The sequence below is a fragment of the Canis lupus genome, chromosome 16 (genome assembly GCF_003254725.2).
Source record: "Canis lupus dingo isolate Sandy chromosome 16, ASM325472v2, whole genome shotgun sequence".
Taxonomy (NCBI): domain Eukaryota; kingdom Metazoa; phylum Chordata; class Mammalia; order Carnivora; family Canidae; genus Canis; species Canis lupus.
This window is the reverse complement of record NC_064258.1, coordinates 3,256,254-3,282,938: the sequence shown is the minus strand read 5'-3', so window position 1 is coordinate 3,282,938 and position 26,685 is coordinate 3,256,254. Positions and strand designations below refer to the sequence as shown.

Here is a 26,685-nt window from a genome sequence, read left to right as displayed (position 1 = left end):
ATCACATGGTGCTTGTCATGACAAGTGCCCTCCTTCATCCCCGTCACCTGTTTCACCCACTCCCCACACCCCTTTCTGCTGTAAAGTTTAGCAATTTTTAGGGGAGTTACTCTCAAGTACCAGCACAGCTTTAACGTGGTATTGCTCCCTTAGCTTTACTAAGCTTAAAGCTTTATTAGTTACATAAATGCTTTGTTAGTTAAAAACAAACAAAAACAAGCAAAAAAACCTCCCAAACCCTATTCTTCTAAGCATATATGCAAGTCACAGCCAGTAGAGGAGATTTCATAGCAATGGCATATAATTCACAAGCTCCTGTAAATTGATTTTTCAGTCTTAACAATGATGAATTTGTTGGTTGTTTTCATGTCTCCACAAAACCTGTATTATTGTGTGACATTTGTTTAAATGAAGGTTGAATATTTTTTAAAGATTTTATTTATTTATTCATGAGAGACAGAGAGAGAGGCAGAGACACAGGCAGAGGGAGAAGCAGGCCCCATGCAGGGAGCCCGACGTGGGACTCGATCCAAGGTCTCCAGGATCACGACCTGGGCCAAAGGCAATGCTAAACTGCTGAGCCACCTGGGCTGCCCATGAAGGTTGAATTTTAAAGCCTGTTGTTTTATTCTGGAAAGATTAAAATACCTTTTAATTCTTTTGATTTTTCATGCAGATTTCCAGTTCTTAAATATTTTGTAAGTATCAGCTGAGTGTTTTACCGTGTTTATTCTTTCTTTTCATGTCTGTCTGTAAAATCGCAAAGAGATGTGAAAGAGTCAAGTTATGTGAAAGGAAATGCTTCTTTTCAAGACCTATGGCCTTGTACTCATTGCTACTAAAGTGAGATATTCACTAGAGTAGACCAGCCTTTCTTTCCTTTTAGTAAACAGTGTCATTCAAACCTTTTAATTATTTCTATTAAAAGCTGCAGAGGAGCTTTGGCTTAATGACCACGATGGGAGCATGTTTTGGGGGAAAATGTGTAAGAAAAGAAAATACTAATTTTGTCAAAGTTTGTGGAAATAAAATTGAAGAGAGAAGGAGAGTGTGCAGGCAAATATGCTTTGTAATAAATGAGCCAGAAATCAAATATACATCCAAAATGTGGTATGATAAAAATTATCAAACTTTAAATTTGGATCCAAATATGCAGTATCAAATATCAAAAATAAAATATGTTGTGCCTAAATAGAAAAACCTTTATTCCTAACTGAAAATTTTATTTTCAAACAAAAGTCAGTGTGGAGATGCCTCCTAAGCTTGGTGCTTTGCCCTGGGTTGACCTTACTCAGCTATTTGACATCCAGTAAGTTCTCTGAACTGAGTTTCCTGATTTGAAAAAAGAGCATCCCTAACAAACTTAAGATTTTTCTAGGAGGCACAAACGATACAGCATGTACTAGGACTCTTTAAATAATAAAGCGATATATAAATATTAGATGTTGTTTTTATTAAATCAGTGCTTGCTTTTCTCCGTATTTCTTAACTTTTCCAAATACTGCTGTATAAAAGGAGACATTTCATATATATATTCATGCCTTTATATTCAAGGCAGTGATCGGTGACACCTACACTCTTCTTCTGAAATGTTTTAAACTTCAATTAAAATAATGTCTTAAATCTATGTCTGCTCGGAAATGAAAAGAAGTGCAAAACACACAACTTACTGATGCTGAGAATGCTGAAGAAAATACCATATGACATGCATTTGTTCATAAATTATACATGTGCCCTCTCTGCGAAGCCCAACTTCAATGAAACGCAACTACTTTAAGCATCTCAAATTCTCGATGTGACCTTTCAAAGTGATGGTGAAATCTCAAATACAATATACCTGAATCTTCACTAATTATCTTTCCATTCAGATATCTTTGTAAGTATTTATTCAGTTGCTTTAAAAAAAAATCAGAAAAAAAACAAGGAAACAAGACAAAAAATCAAAAGCCCAGAGGTATTCTCAGCATGTTCTGGGTTTAGATGCTGGAATGATGTGTCTACAGATTTTCCTACTTTGTCTTTTCTGATATTCATCCCTTTATAATAGCATAAGGACCAGCAGGAGCTTAGTGGAAGGAGAGCCTGGTTGCCAGTAGGTCCGGGCTCTGTTTTGTTTTCTCTCCTCACATGTGATGCATTTGGGATCCAGCTTGTACTAAGTTTCCCCTCTCTTCTCCTCAGGGCTCATCTCTGTGCCACTGCTCTTCTTCCCTTCTCCCTTAACCCCCCCGCCCCCCCACCGCCCCCCACTCAGAAGTACTCGGTACAAGTCCCGCAATTCTGTATTTTATATTATGTTGTTGACTTCTGTTTTCCTGGGAACTTCACCATATTCAGGGAGCGGGTGGCAGTGGGTGGGGGTGAGTAGCCCAGGTCTTAACAATGATGAGTTGTGTAATTACTCTGCTTAAAACTCTCTAATGGATTTCCTTCCGGTATGCTTAAAATGCAATCCACAGCAGGCTCATGGTTTGCAGGCCCTCCTTGCTCTGCCTTCACCTCGCCCAACATCTTCTACCATGTTCTTCCTTTCTTCACTGTATTCCAGAAGCACTGGCTTCCTTACCATCCTGGAACATGCAAAGTATGCTCAGTATGTGCATGCTGTATATGTAATTTAATATGTACCAACATAACACATATTATGCAACTTAGTGTAATATACATATATTATATATATTGTATTATTTATATATTTGTATGATTTATTTATTTATTATTTATTTATTTATATTTATTTATTATTTCTTAGCTGCCTCACTATGCATGTGAATACATAAATGCCAGGAGAACAGAAACTCTGTCTTATTTACTCCTGTAACCCCAGTGACTTGAGCAATATACTGTACATAGAGGCTCTTAGCTATCTCCTGAGTCAATGAATAAATAAGTGATTGGATCAGTGAATGAACGCATATATGAATGAATCATCCCACCACAAGGGCTGAAATTGAGTCTCATCAAGTTAGGTGCCCACCCCTGCGGCTACTGTGTGGCATCTACCTCTCCTGATTCTGGTGGACGGTGGGTAACGTGTTAAAGAAAACCTAGGGGCAGCCCAGGTGGCCCAGAGGTTTAGCACTGCCTTTGGCCCAGGGTGTGATCCTGGAGACCCGGGATCGAGTCCCATGTCAGGCTCCCTGCGTGGACCCTGCTTCTCCCTCTGTCTGTGTCTCTGCCTCTCTCTCTCTCTCTGTCCCTCATGAATAAATAAATAAAGTCTTAAAAAAAAAAAAGAGACAGAAAATCTAGCTGCTGTTACTCAAAGAAAGAGAAGTTGCTCAGGAGGAGAAGAATAGATACCTCCCTTTTTGCCACACCCCCTTTTTTTTCTGCCATTAATACCTTGGAATAGGTTGTCCTATACTATTTTCTCCTATTCCCTTCTCTCAAAATCTTATTAATTCTTCTTTTGAAATATAATATCTGTCTTTTTTTTCACTTTAACAGTAAATAGGTTATATTCTCAAGTTTTATTAAATTGCTTATACAAATTTAAAGTCATGAGCCATGACTTCAGGATCTGCACTTTTTATGTCAAGTCTTTAAAAAGCAGTTTAAAGCCTCCTGTATTTTTCCACACCATTTCAGTTCTTTTCCATGAATTTGAAGAGCCTCATAGTCATTCACAGCCTCCACTGCCTCATCCTGGGGAGAATCAACCAACTGTCTGCCCAACAAAAGCTCAGGGTCACCAGGAGAGGCCTCTTGAGCTAAAGCCCCAGGCTCACATGTAGTTAACCAGCTGGACTTCTGTTCTGTTTTTTTTGTTTTGTTTTGTTTTTTAATTCTATTTTTATTTTTTTATTTCTCTTTTAGTGTTGTTCCTCTGGTCAGATGATTACACTTTCTTTTTTTAAACTTTTTTTTTAATTGGAGTTCAATTTGCCAACATATAGCATAACACCCAGTGCTCATCCTGCCAAGTGCCCCACTCAGTGCCCATCACCCAGTCACCCCCACCCCCGCCCACCTCCCCTTCCACTACCCCTTGTTCATTTCCCAGAGTTAGGAGTCTCCCATGTTTTGTCACCCTCACTGATATTTTCACTTACTTTCTCTCCTTTCCATTTATTCCCTTTCACTATTTTTTATATTCCCCAAATGAATGAGAACATATAAGGTTCGTCCTTTTCTGACTGACTTATTTCACTCAAATAATAACCTCCAATTCTATCCACGTCGAAGGAAATGGAGGTAATTCGTCATTTCTAATGGCTGAGGAATATCCCATTGTATACAGAGACCACATCTTCTTTATCCATTCATCTTTTGATGGACACAGGCTCCTTCCACAGTTTGGCTATTGTGGACATTGCTGCTAGAAACATCGGGGTGCAGGTGTCCCGGCGTTTCCCTGCATCTGTATCTTTGGGGTAAATCCCCAACACTGCAATTGCTGGGTCGTAGGGCAGGTCTATTTTTAACTCTTTGAGGAAGCTCCACACAGTTTTCCAGAGTGGCTGCACCAGTTCACATTCCCACCAACAGTGCCAGAGGGTTCCCCTTTCGCCGCATCCTCTCCAACATTTGTGGTTTCCTGCCTTGTTAATGTTCCCCATTCTCACTGGTGTGAGGTGGTATCTCATTGTGGTTTTGATCTGTATTTCCCTGATGGCCAGTGATGCGGAGCATGTTCTCATGTGCTTGTTGGCCACGTCTGTGTCTTCCTCTGTGACATTTCTGTTCATGTCTTTTGCCCATTTCATGATTAGATTGTTTGTTTCTTTGCTGTTGAGTTTAATAAATTCCTTATAAATCTTGGATACTAGCCCTTTATCTGATACGTCATTTGCAAATATCTTCTCCCATTCTGGAGGTTGTCTTTTAGTTTTGTTGACTGTATCCTTTGCTGTGCAAAAGCTTCTCATCTTGATGAAGTCCCAATAGTTCATTTTTGCTTTTGTTTCTTTTGCCTTCGTGGATGTATCTTGCAAGAATTTGCTGTGGCCAAGTTCAAAGAGGGTGTTGCTTGTGTTCTCCAGGATTTTGATGGAATCTTGTCTCACATTTAGATCTTTCATCCATTTTGAGTTTATCTTTGTGTATGGTGCAAGAGAGTGGTCTAGTTTCATTCTTCTGCATGTGGATGTCCAATTTTCCCAGCACCATTTATTGAAGAGACTGTCTTTCTTCCAGTGGATAGTCTTTCCTCCATTATCGAATATTAGTTGACCATAAAGTTCAGGGTTCACTTCTGGGTTCTCTATTCTGTTCCACTGATCTATGTGTCTGTTTTTGTGCCAGTACCACACTGTCTTGATGACCACAGCTTTGTAGTACAACCTGAAATCTGGCATTGTGATGCCCCCAGCTATGTTTTTTTTTTTTTTTTTTAATATTCCCCTGGCTATTCGGGGTCTTTCCTGATTCCACACAAATCTTAAGATGATTTGTTCCAACTCTCTGAAGAAAGTCCATGGTATTTTGAAAGGGATTGCATTGAATGTGTAAATTGCCCTGGGTAACATGGACATTTTCACAATATTAATTCTTCCAACCCATGAGCATGGAGTGTTTTTCCATCTCTTTGTGTCTTCCTCAATTTCTTTCAGAAGTGTTCTGTAGTTTTTAGGGTATAGATCCTTTACCTCTTTGGTTAGGTTTATTCCTAGGTATCTTATGCTTTTGGGTGCAATTGTAAATGGGATTGACTCCTTAATTTCTCTTTCTTCAGTCTCATTGTTAGTGTAGAGAAATGGCACTGATTTCTGGGCATTGATTTTGTATCCTGCCACACTGCCGAAGTGCTGTTTGAGTTCTAGCAATCTTGGGGTGGAGGCTTTTGGGTTTTCTAGGTACAGTATCATGTCATCGGCAAAGAGGGAGAGTTTGACTTCTTCTTTGCCGATTTAAATGCCATTTATTTCTTTTTGTTGCCTGATTCCTGAGGCTAGGACTTCTAGGACTATGTTGAATAGCAGGGGTGAGAGTGGACATCCTGTCTCATTCCTGATCTTCGGGGAAAGGTTCCCCGTGCTTCCCCCTTGAGTATGATATTTGCTGTGGGCTTTTTGTAGATGGCTTTTAAGATGTTGAGGAATGTTCCCTCTATCCCTACACTCAAGAGTTTTGATCAGGAATGGATGCTGTATTTTGTCAAATGCTTTGTCTGCATCTATAGAGAGGATCATCTGGTTCTTGGTTTTTCTCTTGCTGATATGATCAATCACATTGATGGCTTTACCAGTGTTGAAGCAGCCTTGCATCCTAGGGATAAATCCCACTTGGTCATTGTGAATAATATTCTTAATGTATTGTTGGATCCTGTTGGCTAGTATCTTGGTGAGAATTTTTGCATCCATGTTCATCAGGGATATTGGTCTATAATTCTCCTTTTTGGTGGGGTCTTTGTCTGGTTTTGGAATTAAGGTGATGCTGGCCTCATAGAACGAGTTTGGAGGTACTCCATCTCTTTCTATATTTCCAAATAGCCTTAGTAGAATAGGTATGGTTTCTTCTTTAAACGTTTGATAGAATTCCCCTGGGAAGCCATCTGGGCCTGGACTCTTGTGTCTTGGGAGGTTTTTGATGACTGCTTCAATTTCCTCCTTGGTTATTGGCCTGTTCAGGTTTTCTATTTCTTCCTGTTCCAGTTTTGGCAATTTGTGGTTTTCCAGGAATGTGTCCATTTCTTCTAGATTGCCTAATTTATTGGTGTATAGCTGCTCATAATAAGTTTTTTAAATCGTTTGTATTTCCTTGGTATTGGTGGTGATCTCTCCTTTCTCATTCACGATTTTATTAATTTGAGTCTTTTCTCTCTTCTTTTTAATAAGGCTGGCTCATGGTTTATCTATCTTATTAATTCTTTCAAAGAACCAACTCGTTTTGCTGATCTGTTCCACAGTTCTTCTGGTCTTGATTTCCTTGAGTTCTGCTCGAATCTTTATTAACTCTTTTCTTCTGCTGTGTGTAGGAGCTATTTGCTGTTTTTTCTCCAGCTCCTTTTGATGCAACGTTAGCTTTTGTATTTGAGTTCTTTCTAGTTTTTGGATGGATGCTTGTAGTGCGATGTATTTCCCCCTCAAGACTGCTTTTGCTGTATCCCAAAGATTTTGAACGGTTGTATCTTCATTCTCATTAGTTTCCATCAATCTTTTTAATTCTTCTCTAATTTCCTGGTTGACCCTTTCATCTTTTAGCAGTATGGTCCTTAACCTCCATGTGTTTGAAATCCTTTCAAACTTCTTCTTGTGCTTTAGTTCTAATTTCAAAGCATTATGGTCTGAAAATATGCATGGTATTATCCCAGTCTTTTGGCATCAGACCTAATAAGTGACCCAGTATGTGGTCTATTCTGGAGAAAGTTCCATGTGCACTTGAGAAGAATGTGTATTCAGTTGCGTTTGGATGTAAAGTTCTGTAAATATCTGTGAGATCCATCTGGTTTAGTGTATCATTTAAAGCTCTTATTTCTTTGGAGATGTTCTGCTTTGAAGATCTGTCAATTGTAGAAAGCGCTGTGTTCAAATCACCAAGTTTAAGTATATTATTATCTAAGTATGTCTTAACTTCGGTTATTAATTGCTTGATATTCTTGGCAGCTCCCACATTCGGGGCATAAATATTCATGATTGTTAGGTCCTCTTGTTGGATAGTCCCTATGAGTGTAATATAGTGTCCCTCTTCATCTCTTACTACAGTCTTTGGGATAAACTTTAATTTATCTGATGAGGATGGCTACCCCTGCTTTCTTTTGAGGACCATTTGAATGGTAAATGGTTCTCCAACCTTTTATTTTCAGGCTGTAGGTGTCCTTCTGTCTAAAATGAGCCTCTTGTAGACAGCAAATAGATGGGTCTTGCTTTTTTATCCAGTCTGAAACCCTGCGCCTTTTGATGGGGTCACGTTCAGAGTTACTACTGAAAGATATCAATTTAGTGTCATCATGATACCTATTCAGTCCCTGTTTTTGTGGATTGTTTCATTGGACTTCCTCTTTCTTTTACAGAGTCCCCCTTAATATTTCTTGCAGAGCTGGTTTGGAGGTCACATATTCTTTCAGTTCCTGCCTGTCTTGGAAGTTCTTTATCTCTCCTTCTATTCTGAATGAGAGCCTTGCTGGAGAAAGTATTGTTGGCTGCAGGTTCTTCTCATTTAGGACACTGTATATGCCATGCCATCCCTGTCTGGCCTTCTAGGTCTCTGTGGAGAGGTCTGCTGTTAACCTAATACTCCTTCCCATAAAGTTAGGGATCTCTTGTCTCTTGCTGCTTTAAGGATTTTGTCTTTATCTTTGGAATTTGCAAGTTTTACTATTAAATGTCGAGGTTTTGAGCAGTTTTTATTGATTTTGGGAGGGGAGAGGAATCTCTCTATCTCCTGGATCTGAATGCCTGTTTCCCTTCCCAAGTTAGGGAAGTTCTCAGCTATGATTTGTTCAAATACACTTTCTGGTCCTCCATCTCTTTTGGTGCCCTCTGGAACCCCAATTAAATGTAGATTTTTCCTTCTGAGGCTGTCATTTTTTTCCCTTAACCTATCCTCATGATCTTTTAATTGTTTTTCTCTTTTTTCCTCAGCTTCCTTCCTTGCCATCAACTTGTCTTCTATGTCACTCACTCATTCTTCTAACTTGTTAACCTTCGTCGTTAGGACCTCCAGTTTGCATTGCATCTCATTTAATTGATTTTTCATTTCAGCCTGATTAAATCTAAATTCTGCAGTCATGAAGTCTCTTGAATCCTTTATGCTTTTTTCTAGAACAACCAATAGCTTTATAATTGTGCTTCTGAATTGGCTTTCTGGCATTGAATTGTAGTCCAAATTTGTAACTCTGTGGGAGAAAAGACTGATTCTTTCTTTTGTGGTGAGTTTTCCTTTCTAGTCATTTTGTTCAGTGCAGGGTGGCCAAAAACAACTTGTACTTGATAGAAGCACAAAGTCTTCTCACTGTAGCATTCTAGCTGTTTTCTGTTTAAATCTAAGGCTGAATTCATAGGTTTTCAGGATGATTTGAAAGTTATCTAGGTAAGTTGGTGGGGACAGGTGACTTAGGGACCCTACTCCTCCACCATCTGGACTTATGTTCTGAAGGCAGCATTTGGTCAGGAGGATCTTTGGTGTACTCTGAGCCTTTGCCATTCCTTTCCTCAGCTCCTTCCTCCAGATAATCTTCAGCAACTTCTGCTTTGCTGCTGTTGTCAAGTCCTTCCTCCATATCCTCCATGTGGTCTAAAACCACATTAACAAGAGACCTCCTAGTTGGGCACTAATCGCATTTTTTATTTCCCCTTACCAGCACATTGGCATTGATCCTTAATTGCTGGTTCCTAGTCTTTTTTGCCCCCAATATGATCTTCCACCACCCAGGAACTCCTAAAAATGTGGCTCTTATTCTATCATTTCTTTCAGAAAATGCATGCTAGATTATTTTGTCCATAATTAGAACTTGCTAAAACAACCATGATTTTCCACTATGCACACTTCCTTCCAATTAGACATATCTTTTAATACCTATTTTTGAATATGCTTAATTCATGTTTTTAGGGCATGCACAATTTTAGATCTAAAACGGATTGTGCAAATAAGCCAGCCAAGTCTTTTTTTTTTTTTTTTTTTTTTTTTTTGAGAGAGAGACATAGGGAGAAGGAATGGAAAAAAAAAATTGAGGCCTAGAAGAGTACTCATTCAGAACAAAATGTCAGCATGACTACGTCTAGGCCCCAAGTGTCTTAAGGCCTGGACCCGAGTTCCTTCTCTAAGCCAGGAATAATCTGTTCTTTGCTGTGTCCTACTCTGCTTGCCTCTATCTCCCTAACATCGTTCTGCCCTCCTGTCCAGCTAGTCTCTCTCTTTTTTTTTATGTTTGCATAGTTTTCATAGAACTCCAAATATTACAGAAATTACTACCTATATTGTGCACTTTTGTAGTTTCTTTCAATCTTGCCTTTTGCATTTTTTTCACATATTATTTTAGGCCTATGTTAATGTGTCTTATAATAAGAAATATACTTTTTGGTCTTTGTCCATCATTCCTGGCACATACCTCCTAAAGCCCTTACACTTTCTTAAGTGATAAGTGCAATAAATGTGAAATGGGTATTTATTTTATTGTTATTTATAATAAAATCCTTTGAACCACAGTGTAGTTTGTGCTTGAGGTGATTTTTGGAAAGCCTGTAGATACTCACAAGAAGGGAGTCTGGTTAGCAATGGAACCATCCAGACTTCTGGAGAGTTTAATCATCAATGGCCAATGATTTAATGCTTTCACCTCCATAAAACTCTCTGAAGTTGGCGTTTGGAGATATCTTGGACTGGTCAATATGTAGGTGATCTGGGGGGGTGGCACCCCTTGGAGAAGGTTTTTAAGCCCTTCCCACGTATCTTGCTCTGTGTATCTCTTCTCTCTGATCATTGCTGAGTTGTATCCTTTTATGATAAAGCAGTAATTTAGTAAGTAAACTGATTTTCTTAGTTCTGTGAGCTATTCTAGAAAATAATCAGAACTGAGGAGATCATGGGAACCTATCTATAGCTGGTCTGTCAGAAGCAGATGTGAAAAATTAGACTTGAGATTGGCATCTGAAGTGAGGTGGTCTTGTGGGACTCCTCCCCTCACCTGTGGGATTGACTCTATCTTCAAGTAGATAGTGGTCAGAATTGAGTTAAATTATAGGACCTCTAGCTGGTGTTCATGGAGAATTGGAGCATTTCTTGATGTGTGGGAAACCCCATGCATCTGGTGTCAGTGAAGTTTTGGACTAGAGGAGACACATAGGAGACTTTTTTGCTTTGCTTTCTTTCAGGCCTCAAAAGACTATAAATGTCTCAGAGATAGAGGCCCAAAGGAGTAACTTGGTGGTAGTGGTATAAATATTTATATACCATCACCTGGCACTACAGCAAGTATATCCTCAAATGGAATAAATGGGAGTGACTCAGTCAGTTAAGCATTTACCTTGGGCCCGGGTCTTGGTTTTGAGCCCCATGTTAGGCTCCCTGCTCAGTGGGGAGCCTGCTTCTCCCTCTCCCTCTGCCAGCTGCTCCCCCTATTTGTGCTCTGTCAAATAAATAAGTAACATCTTAAAAAAGCTTTAAAATGGAACAAACATGTAATTTTCATTTATTTGCCTTAAATCTTCTAAATTATGATTGTCAATTGCTTTCAATCTTCCTTGAATTATAATTTTATTACTGACATTTTCCCTATTATTAGATTGTGATCATTTTGAGTGTAGTGTCTATGGCTTTAGACAGCTTATGCCCCCCATATTATCTTGCTTGATACTTACTATGGAATTGATGTTTTACTAATGTTTCCTGAATGAATGATAGCCATGCCCGAAGAAAATCCATTTGTTCTCTGCTGAAAAAACATAAACAGTGTAAACTTATCAATGTAAAGAAGGTTTATGGGAAGTCACTCTTTCGACAGAATCTTGTGTAAATGAAAAATATGGAAGAGACACATTTCTGATTGACTCCTAAACTCTGTAAATGTGTTTATGCAAATAAAAAGGTAGAAAACCCTGGCCACTTGCACAATATATTTGATTGTTCTTTTTATTGAACTGATGTTCGAAAAAAATTCAAAGTATGATGGCATGGGAAGGTAACATAGAGAAGATTTTGAAAAAAGCAAGAAAAATAGTTGGAGTCTGAAAAATTGTAATTTAAATACAAAATATTAGAACTCATAGTTTAAATATTTACTGGATATACCCACTGCAGTGGGTACCATATAGTGTTTCATTCTTCTAATTTATGTGCATTTTCACCTTTGAAAGGACCCGTAGAAATTTTGGCCTAGTTTAAAACCAGACTCGCTTTCAAAAAAAGGAAGTATAGTAGCTTTGTTCAAATTGTTTATAGTAGAAAATATAAAACACTGCCATTGGTAAGAAAATTTAGTTGTATTTTACCACACAGAGAATGTGATTGTTTCCAAAGTACATTTTTCTTGAATTTTTTATTTTATTTATTTATTTATTTTTTTTATTTTTTTTATTTTTTTTTTTTTCTTGAATTTTTTAAATCCCCCTTTTTTTTTTTTTTGCAGGCATTTCCTGGAAACATCAACTCTGACAGTGTGGTTCGGCATGATTTACAGCATCCGGTTATTGCCCGCTATGTGCGCATAGTACCTCTGGACTGGAATGGAGAAGGCCGCATTGGGCTCAGAATTGAAGTCTATGGCTGTTCTTATTGTGAGTATCTGTTGAAATTTGTGGGGGATCTTGTCATCTTCATTTAGTCAGTAACTTGTTTAATTGTGATTATTTAACATTACTTGCTTTCTCTGACAGTAAACTACCTTGTTGTTATATATAGATAATATGTAAGTTTATTTGTATGTTATAAATACATTTTTACATCTTTACACAAACACACATATACAAATACCTTAAGCGAAGGATTTGGAAAGTGATTTTTGGTCAGTAGACTAAAATGACAAAGCTTATTAATTAGGTTGCCCAAAGTCTTATGCAATATTTAAAAAGCAGAAACTTACAGTATTATCCATCATTTTGACTCTTTGTGATAGATTTTGAATGCATTCTTGAGACCTGCCTTCCAATTCTCATCAGTTTCATATTTTACTGTTTCAAAGCTAACCACTAAGTTTTAATGTCAGTGATATTTTATGTCTGTGAGTTTTATTTGCTCCTTTTAATAATTGACTTGGTCACCTAAGACAATTCTTTTCTTTTAATCATGTTTTAAACTCTTTTTTTCTGTATTTCTCAAATGCACTTTATATATATATATATAATGTCTAATGACTCTAATATATGGATTTTTGGGGATCTTAGCTCTGCTGTCTTGCTTCTACAAATTTTTACCAGTAGTGTTCCCCTCCTCTTCTGTCTTTCTCTCTTCTTTACAGCCCTCTTATATGCCTATCCTTTTCTTCTCCATCTTCTTGACTTTGACTTTAGTTTCTTCAAACTTCATCTGCAGAATATCTTTCAGGCCAAAATTGATGATGGATTCATCTACCAAAGATTTATCCTTGCTTATTTGCTTCTGTGATGGCAGTGCCAACACAGAATTAGATTGTTTGAGCTATTTTGAGGCCCTGGTTAGTACAGATTCAATCAGCAAATACATGATTTGCAAATACTGGTTTTAGAACATGAATTCTTTGGTAAAATATTTCCCTCCTCCTAGGAGTCTGCTATTAGTCTATCCCCTACCCTTCCTATAGACCCGTAAAAATAATAGCTCACTATAACCAGAAGATGGCAGATGACGTACTGGCAAGCTTTTTAAAATTAACCAAACATTTGGTAGTTTATAATAAAAATATTTCTAAAGCTGTCATCTCTGTACAAATTAGTTAGAGAGATTAGTGAAAATAGTAGCTGTCACGATAACCAAATCATATTTATTTATTCATGGGCAACAGTACAGACCGAATTGGTTACTTACTACAAAGAAGCCATGGGGATCATTTAAAAATTCTAGAGTTGCTTATTTTATTTGGTTATCAGTTTATTATAGCAAAGACAATGAATAGAGAGGCATAGAGATTTGGTTCTTTGGGACAATGTAGATCTTCAGGAGGAAGATTTAACCTGTTAGGAGAAGCCTAAGATGAGCCTTGACATAAATTTGGATTCTCGCCATGTGGTCTGAGCATTATGGATACAGAACTCTGTATTCACACATATTCTAACTGTCAGCACATTGGGAAGACCAAGACAAAATGTGGTATTTTTTCTCTGCATGATGGATTTTCTAAGGAGCATGTTCAGCTTTCAGTAAATGAAAAAATATGTAATACTCTTCATGGAAGCCATGATGTGTATAATTTATTTTATTAATAATTACTTACTGAGAACTTTTTATGTGTCATGAAATATGCTGAATGTTAGTAATACCACAGTGAATAAGGAAAAGATGCTAATGGGAGACAAGGTGGGACAATTAATATAGCAATATTTATTAGGATAAAAATAGTGAAAGTTAAAAATTCACCCAGAGACACATCACCTGAGTGATAGAACCGAAAACAAAAACCAGTGAGTCTGGTACAAAGCCAGAGCTCACAACCATTGTTCTACTTTCCTACTCCTTAATTCCAACAAAATGAAAAATGATGTGAGCATCACTTAAGTCAATAAAAGAATCACCTTAGATTCTTGACACCTTAGAAGCACCCATCAGGACCCCCCCCCCCAGTTACTACTGCTTTTTTTAAAGGTAAAATAAACCTGATTTTTATCCTCATAGATTAGTTTTACATTTTTTTTTGTTTTGTAAAAATGGAATCCTAAAATATATATTTTTTCCCATCTGACCTCTTCTCTTCAAACTAATAATTGTAAGGCTTATTCACACTGTTATTGAAGGTACTTGATTATTTTCATTGACACTCTTATTCTACTGTATGAATAGTCTAAAATTATTCATTTTATATTAATGAACATTTGAATTGTTCAGTTTTTGGTTATTTTGATAGAAGTGCTATAAACATTCCTTGGGGGTGTTGGCTTAGAGTAGGGTAATACTAAGTTAGGTTAGGATATATGTATATTTAACTTTTGTCAATGATGATAAAATTTTTTCCAAAGTGGTTGTATCAACTTAGACTTCCACAGCTGGAATTCCTGCTTCTTCACAAATTCAGGCACTTAATATTGATTTGAAGGTTTTAGCCATTCTGGTAGGTGTTCATTATCTCATTTTAATTTTAGTGAACGATTTCCTGATTTTTACAGAGGTTATTCTTGTTCGTTTGCATGCCCTCTTTTTTTGAAGTGTTTGTTGAAGACCCTTGCCTATTTTTTTTAATTGGGTTGTCTTTTATTTATCTATTTCCTAATTGTTTTTGAGTAGTTTTTATAGACAATTCTCTCTCTTTTATTTTATTCTTGTTACAATATCCAGACATGTTGTCTTATTTTTGAGATGGCTTTCTTTAAAAATAATAATTTTAAAGCCAACGCTACCAATGGAGTTATTTTTTTTAAGATTTTATTTATTTATGCATGAGAGACATAGAGAGAAAGAGGCAGAGACACAGGCAAAGGGAGAAGCAGGCTCCATGCAGGGAGCCCGACGTGGGACTCGATCCCAGCTCTCCAGGGTCAGGCCCTGGGCTGAAGGCGGCGCTAAACCACTGAGCCACCTGGGCTGCCCCAATGGAGTTACTTTAGAACTCAACATAAGGGCAGATGCAGTTTGCCCAAAGGCCAATTGTGTGGGGTGAGTCAGGCATGGGTTAACACAGGACAGCACAGTCAATAGTCATTGCGAGTGGATTTGTTACATTGTGAGCTAGTGCTATTGTGGCCTTCCCCATCTAGCCTGTGCTTTGGCAATCACAAGATGGAATGGAAAAAATATATATATATATGAATATATATATGAATATGAATATATATATATATATATATATATATATATATATATATATGAAGCTAAATAGGAAGCTAGGCTTTTCTAGTGTAGAAGCCTCTCTGGGTGGTGGTGGGAGGGAATCTTACACTTTAAGAAAAGGTTATTAACATTATACCAGTAGGTGCCAATGGAGTAAATGATGAGTTGGTAATATAAAATAAAATGGAAAAAAAATAAATAAAATAAAATAAAATAAAATGGAGTACAATGGAAGTTAAAAAATACCACTGTGGTTGGTTGTAGTAAGTTGGATAATGGCCCCTGGAACTGTACCTGTTACTTAATTAGGCAGATTATTTGCAGATAGGATTAAGTTAATGATCGTGACCTTGAGAGATGATCCCAAATTTTCCAAGGGCGTTCTAAGTACAGTGGGTTCTATTTCTCTGAGAGGTGGGCACAGAGAGACTTCACAGGCAGGAAAATGCAAGCTCTGTGACTGTGGAACAGAAATAGTGATATGTTTATAAGTCAAGGAATGTCAACAGCCACCAAAAGCTGGAAGAGGAGAAGGGCAGATTCTCCCTGGAGCCTCCAGAGGAACTGAGGTCCTGCTGACACATTGATTTGAACACAGTGAAAGTAATTTGGGACTTCTGGCCTCCAAAACTATGAGAGAACAGAGCTGTTGTTTTAAGCCACCAAGTTTGGGGCAATTTGTATAGCAGGGACAGGAAACTATGCAAGTATCAATATCATTTTAGGGGGGGAAAGATACAAAAATAGCTCTAGAGCAGTGCTCTTCAGTTGAATTTTAACCAATGATGTAAATGCCCTTGCCCTGCTGTAGTCAACTAGTCACGTTTGGCTGTTGAGCACTTGAAATGTAGCTGAGACAACTGAGGAACCAAATTTTAAATTGTGTTTAATTTTAATTCACTTGAATTTGTACTTAAATAGTATGGCTTAAAAAAATAAATAAAATAAAAATAAAATAAAAAATCAAAAATATAAATATAAATATAAATAAATAAATAAATAAATAAATAAATAAATAAATAAATAGTATGGCTGCTGGGCTACCTTGTTGGTTGGCGCTTCTTATTTTTCTTCCATGTTCTTTTATAGTTTAAAGAACCTACAGCATTTATTTTTTTAAACGGCATTCTCAGATTTTTTTCCCCCTTCATTTGGAGAATGATGATTTAATCATCCTGCACACAATCTTTATTGTCAAAAAGAGTTGACAACTAGTCATTTCTTTAAGCAGATGCCTAACTGGCCCATTTTCTTAACTAATGTCCAGTTTAGATTATTTTTATTTATCTGTTTTTGAAGAATGCCAATTGTGTTTATATATTTTCCAAGAAAAATACACATTTATAAATAAAAAAATATATACATTAAACATATTTGTGACGGACAACTTTCCTAAAGATACTGTGGTTTAAATTTACCTGTACTGGAATTCAGACTAGAGTGCACCCTTAGAAGATGGCCACCTGTTTGTTTGTTTATTTGTTTTCCTTTTACCTTCGTGAACTACTGTGTCAAGAACTTTGATTTTTCAATAAGAAAGAGAACTGTGTATATTTGAGGTTGAAAAGTCAGAAACACCCTTCCATTTTATCCTCTAAAGAGTTAGCACTGTGTACACTAGGGTCCCAGCAAGGAGAAACTAGGCTTCAATCACTCCTGTGAGAGAGAGAAATGAACTCTCATCTTTCTTGAAACCCCTTAGAGGATTTATCTGAGGTCTGTCTTGAAGTTCCAGGTTCGGGAATGGGGCTGAACTTCTTTTACTTCAAATTTTGCTGGAAGAACTTAGGGAGACATCTCAGCATGAGCACTGCTTTTGTTGGAATGTGTGGCTCCTGTAATTCCCCTTGTGTTTCTCATCTTTCCTCTGTGCAGTTCTTCTGTGATCCCTTTGTCACCTGAGGAATTTGGTACTTCTCAAGATTGCAAATAAAAAGTTCACTTTATTCCAGGTGGAGAAGGTTAGTTCCAGGCCACTACTTTGAAGCCTTTAGGGCTTCTACTGCTTGTTTCCTGACTTGTCTTGATAGTATGAGTTCCCATTTCAATGAATCTAAACTCATTTTAAATTATTCTGCTCCCTCTACATTTGGTTTTCCCTCAAGTTTAGTTGAATCAAGTGCACGCTGTTATTTTTAAAACTTAGAGATATTCCCCACGTCTTCTGACTCGGTAAACCTCCCAAAACACCAATGCTAATCTTCTTACTCCGTATCAGAGGGACTACATGAAGCCGAAGGGAGAAGCCTCAGTCTAATAATTTCTTAAAATCATTTATGGCTGCAGTACTCAAACATTCATTTTACAGAAGCCCTGCACAGTGTACTGATGGAAACAGTAGCATTGTTGACGACAAATACTATATTAGCTTTTAATCAGTCTTCATAAGCGTAAGGACAGTGCTTTGGGAAAAACCAAGGTACATACAACTAAACTAATTTTTGTATATGCCTTCAGTTTGGATGGATAATCAATAAGGCCTAGATATATCACCCAGTGCAAATCATGGTGGAAAGTAAACACCAGACTAGGGCAGGAAAAAGTGTCAAGAGAAGCCAAGGACAAATAGGAGGACAGCGTTTTGTCCTTTCCATGCTGTGCAGGTGAGATTATCCTCTAACAGGGACCACAGAATGGAATGCCGTGCGCTGTTCCCATGCTGCCTGGGCCAGAGGTCGTGACCTGTATATATGTATTGGTTTCTTAGGGTGTCTTAGCAAAGCACCGCAGACTGTGTGGTGTCAGACAACAGGATTTGTTCAGCTACAGTTCTGGAGGTCAGGAGTCTGAAATCAAGGTGTTAGGAGAATTGGTTCCTTCTGCAAGTCCAGAGGGAGAAATTGTTTCATTTGTCTCCCTGAGTTCTGGCGGTTGCTGGCAACCGTGCTCTGTGACATGTTTGTGCATCTTTCTGGTGTTTGTCTTCACTTTTACATGGCCTTTTTCCCCTCTGTGTGTCAGGGTCTGTGTCTTCATGTGGCCTTCTTTTCTCTGTTTTTTAGAGTCTGTATCTTCACATGGCCCTCTTATAAGGATACCACTCATTGGATTTAATATCCACCCTAATCCATTATGACCTAATTTTTTTTTCTTTCAAGATTTTATTTAAATTGTAGTTAGTTAAAAATAAATAAATAAATAAATAAATAAATAAATAAATAAATAAATAAAATAAAATAAAATAAAAATTAATTGTAGTTAGTTAACACATAGCGTAGTATTAGTTCCAGGGGTAGAATTATTGTGAGTCATCAGTTGCATATCACATCCAGTGCTCTTAACATCAACTGCCTTCCTTAATGCCCGTCATCCATTTACTCCATCCTCCCACCCACCTCCCTTCCAACAACCCTCAGTTTGTTCTCTATTGTTAAGAGTGTCTTATGCTTTTCCTCCCTCTCTGGTTTTATCTTGCTTTATTTTTTCTTTCCTTTCCCCTGTGTTCAACTGTTTTGTTTCTTAAATTCCACATACAAGGGGAATCCCTGGGTGGCTCAATGGTTTCCCGCCTGCTTTCGGCCCAGGGCGTGATCCTGGAGTCCCGGGATCGAGTTCCACATCAGGCTCCCTGCATGGAGCCTGCTTTTCCCTCTGCCTATGTCTCTGTCTCTCTCTCTCCCTGTGTCTTTCATGAATAAATAAATAAAATCTTTAAAAGATTCCATATATAAGTAAGATCATATGGTATTTGTCTTTCTCTGACTTGTCACTTAACATAATACCCTCAAGTTCTATTCATGTGGTTGCAAATGGTAAGATTTCTTTTCGATGATTGAATAGCATCCCATTGTATATATATCCCACATCTTTATCCATTCATCAGTCCATGGACATTTGGGCTCTTTCCATATTTTGCCTATTTTGGATAGTGCTGCTATAAACATTGGGTGCATGTGCCCTTTCAAGTCACTGTTTTTGTATCCTTCAGATAAATATCTAGTAGGGAGATAGAGCAAAAAGTCCCACTTTTTGAGGAAACTCCAGACTGTTTTCCAAAGTGGCTGTACCAGTTTGCCTTCCCACCAACAGTGTACAAGAATTCCCCTTTCTCCACATCCTTACCACCATCTGCTGTTCCCTGGGTTGTTAATTTTAGCCATTCTGACCATTATGAGATAGTATCTCATTGTGGTTTTGATTTGTCTTTTCCCTGTTGCTGAATGATACTGAACATTTTTTCATGTGTCTTTGTTAGCCATTTGTATGTTTTCTTTGGAGAAATATCTATTCATTTCTTCTGCACATTTCTTAACTGGATTTTTTATTTTTTGAGTGTTGAGTTTGATAAGTTCTTTATAGATTTTGGACACTAGCCCTTTATCTGATATATCATTTGCAGATATATTATTTCATTCTGTCAGTTGCCTTTTAGTTTTGTTGATTGTTTCCTTTGCTGTGCAGAAGCTTTTTATCTTGATGAAATCCCAGTAGTTCATTTTTGCTTTTGTTTCCCTTGCCTCTGGAGATGTGTCTAGTAAGAAGTTGCTGTGGTCAAGATCAAAGAGGTTGTTGCCTGTGTTCTCCTCTAGGATTTTGATGGATTCCTGTCTCACATTTAAGTCTTTCATCTATTTTGAGTTTGTTTTTGTGTGTGGTGTAAAACAGTGGTCTAGTTTTATTCTTCTACATGTGGCTGTCCAGTTTTTCCAACACCGTTTGTTGAAGAGACTGTTTTTTTTCCACTGGATATCCGTTCCTGCTTTGTTGAAGATTAGTTGACCATAGAGTTGAGGGTCCATTTCTGGATTCTCTATTCTGTTCCATTGATCTTTGTGTCTGTTTTCGTGCCAGTACCACCCTGTCTTGATGACCACAGCTTTGTATTAGAACTTGAAGTCCAGAATTCTGATGCCTCTAGCTTTGGTTGACCTAATCTTAAAGTAACTAATTATATCTGAAAAGATATAATAAATATCCAAATAAGGTCATGTTTAGAGTTTCTGGGTGGATATTAATTTTGGAAAACACCTGAAGTCACTAAAATTACTAAGAATTTCTGTTTAGATAAATTTAGCTGGGCAGAGAAATAGGTGGTTTTGGAAGTCTACTCAAGTTTTCTTATTTAAATTACATATTTAACTTTGTGTAATATAAAAGAGTCCCAGTTACTTGTATTTTGTGTTCTACACATGCATGCGTGCACACACACACACGAAGTAAAAGATTTATTGTTTGGCTTGGGGATCAATATATTGTGACACTGACTCACCAATACCATTAGCATTTATTGAATTCTATTTGTGAAGAAGCATTTTGCTAATTTTAAATCTAAAGTGCAAATCTGACCATATCATACCCGTGGCTAAGACATTTTAATGGTGCTACATTGCCTAAAGTCCAAGGTGTTAGCTTGAAATATAGTGCCCTTCTTGTTACCTCTGCAGTCTTACATCCTCTCATTTCCATGTTGCACTCCGTGCTCCAATAATACAAATTATTCCTATTTCCCAGGACATGCTCTGCGTATTTGACATGCTTTTGTCCAGGATATTCTCTCCAACCACAATATCCTCTCTACTCTTCACCTCCTTAGTCTCTTATCTCTAGGATTCAGTTAAGATGCAACTTTCAACAAGAAGACTTCTCTGAATTTCCAGAATGAACCACATTTTTTAACACCCGTTACACTGTGTGAATATTTCCAATGAAGTCTTTATCATAGTATTCCAAAATATAGCAGAGTGTGAGATGCTGGGGGAGAGGGCAGACACAGTTACCGTATTTGTTATTGGCATCCTGTCAATGATCAGATTGTACGCAAGTAATATTTGCTGAACTGAGCTAATATCAGATGTAAACGATGCAGGCCTAATTTACTCCTCCCATGAAAATTGATTACTCTTTGATGCTAGATAGATTCTTTTCTTACTTGAACAGGGTATGATTCTGTTCCATCATATTGAATGGTGCTATAGATGCACTGTGTACAGTGTTGAAAGACTTGCTGAACTGACTGTATTAATAGATGTTCCAAAAGAGTCCTATAAAGCAAAGAATTTAGTATTTGTTTTTGATTTCAGTGTTTCAAGACCTTGTGCTATTTCTATTTAAGATTATTTTCAATCACAATTTCATGAGGCTTCTTCCTGAATTATAAATATGTAAATTGCTTATCATCAGAGCAAAAATATCACTTTTATTAGTTAATTTGAACTTTATACCTAGATTAATGTGAAAATAAAAGCAAATCAATATAAAATAGATTTAATAGCTATCAAAGCCAAGTTTACATGGTAAAGAGATAATTAACATTGTCATGTAGTAAGTTATATATGAAGGACATGCTCTATTCTTATATGCAAGTAGATAAAAAGTAAATTTGATATAACTAGAACTTCTCTTGTCATTAAGAGAAATGGAACTTCAATTGAAGCAGATATATTCTTCACATATACTTCTTTGAAAAGTAGTTTGTATTTCAAACTGGAATTGGAATACTTTGTAATAGAAAGATTATCTCTATATCTAATTGTGGCTCACCTTGATGGTAATAATGCAGCAACTGAAGATTATTGTAGCAGGTCAAAAATATTTTTGAGATGGTGAAAAATAAACTGAATCATTTGTGTTACACTTTTGACTTACTTGGCAATGTAAATTTAAAGGTATAAGTATTATAAGATAATACATTATTGTCATTTTATACAATAAAAAGTCAGATAGATACTTGGTGAGTCTCATTCCGGGATTGACATTTGAAGGTGACATTTGCATTGAAAGGAAATTTACGATACAAAAAACAAAGAATTACATTCTCATTTTTCATGTCTGTGAGATGCATGCTACCAGCATTAAATTATTTTTTTCCAGTGTAATTTATTTTACTTGGAAAGTAGTTACTATTGAGTCTATTCAATGAGAAAACATGGTAAGTATAAGTAAGTTTCTACTTAGATACAAGACAGTCACAAATGACAGCTAGTTCATATTTTGGAGAAATAGTTATTCAGACATTGATTTAGAGTTAGATTTACATTGTATTGCTTACTACAAAAATCTAATTTCAGTGATTACCCTCAAGAATTTTCTAAGTTAACATATAAAATCAACAGTGATGACTTAAAGTAAACCAAAATTATTGATACAGAATAACACGTAATCATACCCGTGTGCAGTTCTGAATTAGGAGGAGCAGTATACTCTGCTGTGGAATGAGAGATGATATATTTTTTATGGTAAATATTAGTTCAGAATTCTTTTCATAAAATAATTTTCCAAGAAAAACATACATTTTAAAGTAAGGCATACACATGTTCTGATAACTGGTTGAAGATTAGAATAAAATAATGAAAAATAACCATGCTTCAGCGTGGTTTACAAATAAGGCATTTTGATTAACACAAAGAGTTGTATGCATACTCTAAAAGAACTTTAAAAAGTTCCCAGGAGGCCTACCAGCACAATCACTTATTTTACTAATGAGGAAACCAAGATCCACGGGGTTATGTGACTTGCATAAGTGAGTTAACTACAGACCTAGAAATCCTTCATCACAATTGGAACCATTGCTCCTTCTCTGTCATTTGATACCTCTCTCCTCTGGCTAATTCTTCTTTTCTTCTCCACCCACAGGGACTTTTTATAATCATAGTGATGGCCTACAGAAAATATTATTTTGTAGATTCTAATGACTATAAAAATTGGCCCACGGTTCTCACTATGAGAACATATAGAAGGGGATATTCAGCAAGAAAAATATATCAACCGTATTGTACATCCCACATGTCCAACAGGAAAATTTAAAGAACTGGTGGTCATAATACACTCATTTAAGGACAGCTTGTAAATGGCATAACTCAAGCTTTCTTGCATTTTGGTATAGAGAGTTTATCAACCTCAGTCAGAGCATTCCCTCTGGGAACCCCAGCTCCTGAGATGTTTTCACTACCTTTTACATATAGGTGAAACCTTATACATGTTAGTTGATTGCAAAGAGTGTGAAAATCAAAATTACAGTTATGGAGTCCATCAACATTTCACTTAAAATCCCTGATTAACGTGAGGAAAGAAGTAAAACTTAAAACACTGCAAATATATACTAAGAGATTCTAGATTCTTTTAATACCTTTTATTCTTGAGTTGTTAGTCTTAATTATCACCTATTTAAATTAGCTTAGCTAGGGAGAAAAGAGCAAATATTTAAGATTGCACTTACCGTCCTCATCAATTAAAAGTAACCATATAATAAAATAATCATTTAGTATGCTCACTTCAACCTTCCAGCAATGCAGATTATTTGGATATATCCCATAAAGATTAAAAATCACTCATTTAAAAACATTTAATAACTTTATTCCTATTAGACTAGTATCAGATTTTTATATCTAGAATTGAAAAAATTATCATTTTTTTAAACTTCTATTGTCATTGGAATATATATGAACATTTTCTTATGCTCCAGAGTATTATATTAGTCTTTTCAGACTTCATGCTTGTTTTGGTGGACGGGAAGAGTTGAAGAACCTTCTGTCTGTTCCATTTCACTTCTAGTTAATGGGAGAATGATCCTAGGGAAGAGGGCAGGTAACTTAGACCTATCTCTTTGTAATAAACATTCTGATACTGATAACTGCACCCCCTCCACTCCCAAATAATTAACTTTTCTAGGAAGAAAGTCCTATGGAATATTTTGGGCATTCCTGTTATGAATCTATTTTATGTTGCTTATGGTAAACATATTTAGCTTCTTTGGATTTATGAACATGACTCCCTGGAGAATAACTCCTAAGCTGGGTGATCATTGAAGTGTTAAATGGAGATTTTTTTCATGACCTGAATGCTCAGGAATAAGTAGAACTATGCCTGATCCTTGAAATAAGGGAAGATTTTTAGCTAGGGGAACTCAACCCTGGGAAAAGAGCTGTAGGGGGAACTTCTAGTTAGGCCACTTGAGACCTGTACTTTTCTCAGATGCCCAGGGTACACATAATACTGGACCTTAATTTTAGGCCCCATACTACAGCCTTGTGATTGCTTTTTTCTTGAAATGATTGACAATATTGGTCTCTGGCTAGGACTGTTATTTGTATAAATCTGATTTACCCATCTGATTGTAATATCACTACATGGCTTGTATTAATTACTAGCCTTAGTGAAATCAACAGCATTGTAAAGCCTCATGCAACATTTTTTTTTCTATCCTGCTATCAACCTACTGTTTATTAGCTATTTATTGGTCTGTACTATTTTAAACCTGCTGTGTCAGCCATATTTGTGCATCATGCAAAATGAATTTAGAGAATGGGCAAGATGGGCCAGTGACTTCTTACACTTAATTTAAAATGTAAATGTTATAGTTGAGGGTGGGGAGAATTTTATTTCCTATGACATTGTGCTTATATCGAAAAGATAATTCCATTTCTTGAATCATTTTAGAAGGTTTTTCCACGTTGTAAAGGACAAGATGAGAATCTGACTGAGATCACTCACCGTGTTTGAGCACAATTGATTTAACAGCCACTCTGTTAAACTCTACTCCAAATTTAGATAAGTTGTGTCCATCTGTTATAGGAATGCTTTTTTGGTGACCAGAAATAAATTGTATTTACCAGTTCTAAAGTCAACAATCAAAAAGCAAGTTCAGTAATGGTACAGAAAACCCCAGTGAGAAGCGAGAAGCATATCTGAGGGGTAGGATAGAATAGGGGGTTTCAATTCATTTTTCAGATGAGCTTTTTTCAACAGTTTCAGGTAAAACACCACACACATTCATTTAGAACTGTTCTACAAAGCATTTCTCTGAATTCAAGATCATAGAATGGCTGGAAAATGCATTATGTTTTTTTTTTTTTTTTTCCTCTGTCAACCAACAATGTAGACTCATTCTGGACTGTCCAACAGCCAGTTAGCATGGCAACAGAATCTCTCACATCTCGCCCATGACCTTCCATAATCACCCGAAATCCCCTCACCTCTTGTTTTTATCATTTGTGCCACTCATTATCCTTTTATTCTCTATTCTTGCTCTTGTTCTTTCCAAAATAAAAGAATTTTTAAAACAAATCATATTTTAGACTTTCACAAGGTCTCTCATCCATGACATGTGATGTTTTTGGCCAGATAGATAATTCATTGCTGAGCACGGGGGCAAGACGACATTCAGTGTAGAATCTTCAGCAGCATCACTGGCCTCTACCCATTAGATGCTAGTCATACATCACTCCTTGTCCAGTTGTGACTACCAAAATAGACACCAGACGTTAAGAAATGTCTCCTGTGGGGGGCAACATTGCCCCTTAGTGGGAACTGCTTGTATGGATCATGCTTGTCATTTGGTCATTGGACTGTTATATTGCTGGGCACTATAAAATAAAGAAAATAGACACATCGTAAGAATTAATGTTTAGTTTTCATTTAATCTATATTTTAGTGCCTGCTATGTGCATGTGGAGATTTCCTAAGACTTCGTATTGATAAGGGTGATAATCATGGTATTATAGTATGCTCATAGTTATAGATCTCTGTGTATATACTGGAAGTAGAAACTCCTGTATCATCTTATTAGCATAAATATTGCGAGAAAAATGACCCCCTGGATTCTTGTATCTTTTATCTTTGCTATTTGTGGAGAATCGTGCAAAAGTTTTTACACATTTTAAAAATATAAGCTGTTTTAAGTTGCCAATTCATTGACACTCTGCCATATTTTATATCGTCTTTTCAATTAGGATCAGCTTGGCTCTCTATTCTTCTTTAGTTAATTTTGCATTTTCTTTAATGTGAATTTATATTTGGGATCAAGATCAGATTGACTAGATCTTCCACACAGTTTAGGCTGAATATTATTTATACGGTTGTTCCTTTGCCTTTTGCATTTGCCAATAGTTAAAAAAAGAAATGTTATAGAATGTGCTTTGCTAATAGAATGCAAATTCATATTGTTTAGCACATTCCATTTAGATTTGAGAAACATTGACCTTTAAGGTATAATGTGAAGGCTGATTTTCTCTAAAAGAGAGGAGATAAATATGTAAAATAAGCTTTGCTACACTTCTCAGCTTCTTTTTCAAAGAACTCTGCCTACTATTAAGGAGAGAAGGAAGGCCTGGTTTTGCATTTTTCATAACACTTCTTTTGGCCATGTAACACCACATGACACCACATGACCCAGTGAATGTGTTCAGTAATCCTCTAGGGTCTTTCTAATCCATATGAAATGCTGTGCATTTTCCCCCTCCCTACCTCATAGGGCTATGGTAGGAAATGGAATGAAAGGATACAAATGAATGAATGCTTTTTGGATTTTGTGGATAAAATCATTGTATCATCTTGGTCATGTTTATTCAGATATATATAAAGTAGAGTATAACTTTTAGACAGTATAAAACTATGCTCTACATAGAAGTTCAAACA

At 36.6% G+C, this 26,685-nt stretch overlaps 1 protein-coding gene across 1 annotated transcript in view; it reads left to right on the top strand.

The window, feature by feature from the left end:
* The window catches only part of CNTNAP2 (contactin associated protein 2), a 1,981,926-nt gene that overhangs the window by 826,018 nt on the left and 1,129,223 nt on the right, over positions 1-26,685 (top strand). The window contains exon 4 of the mRNA XM_025433996.3: positions 12,008-12,155. Coding sequence (XP_025289781.1) covers positions 12,008-12,155 — 148 coding nt within the window. The remainder of the gene's footprint in view (positions 1-12,007; positions 12,156-26,685) is intronic.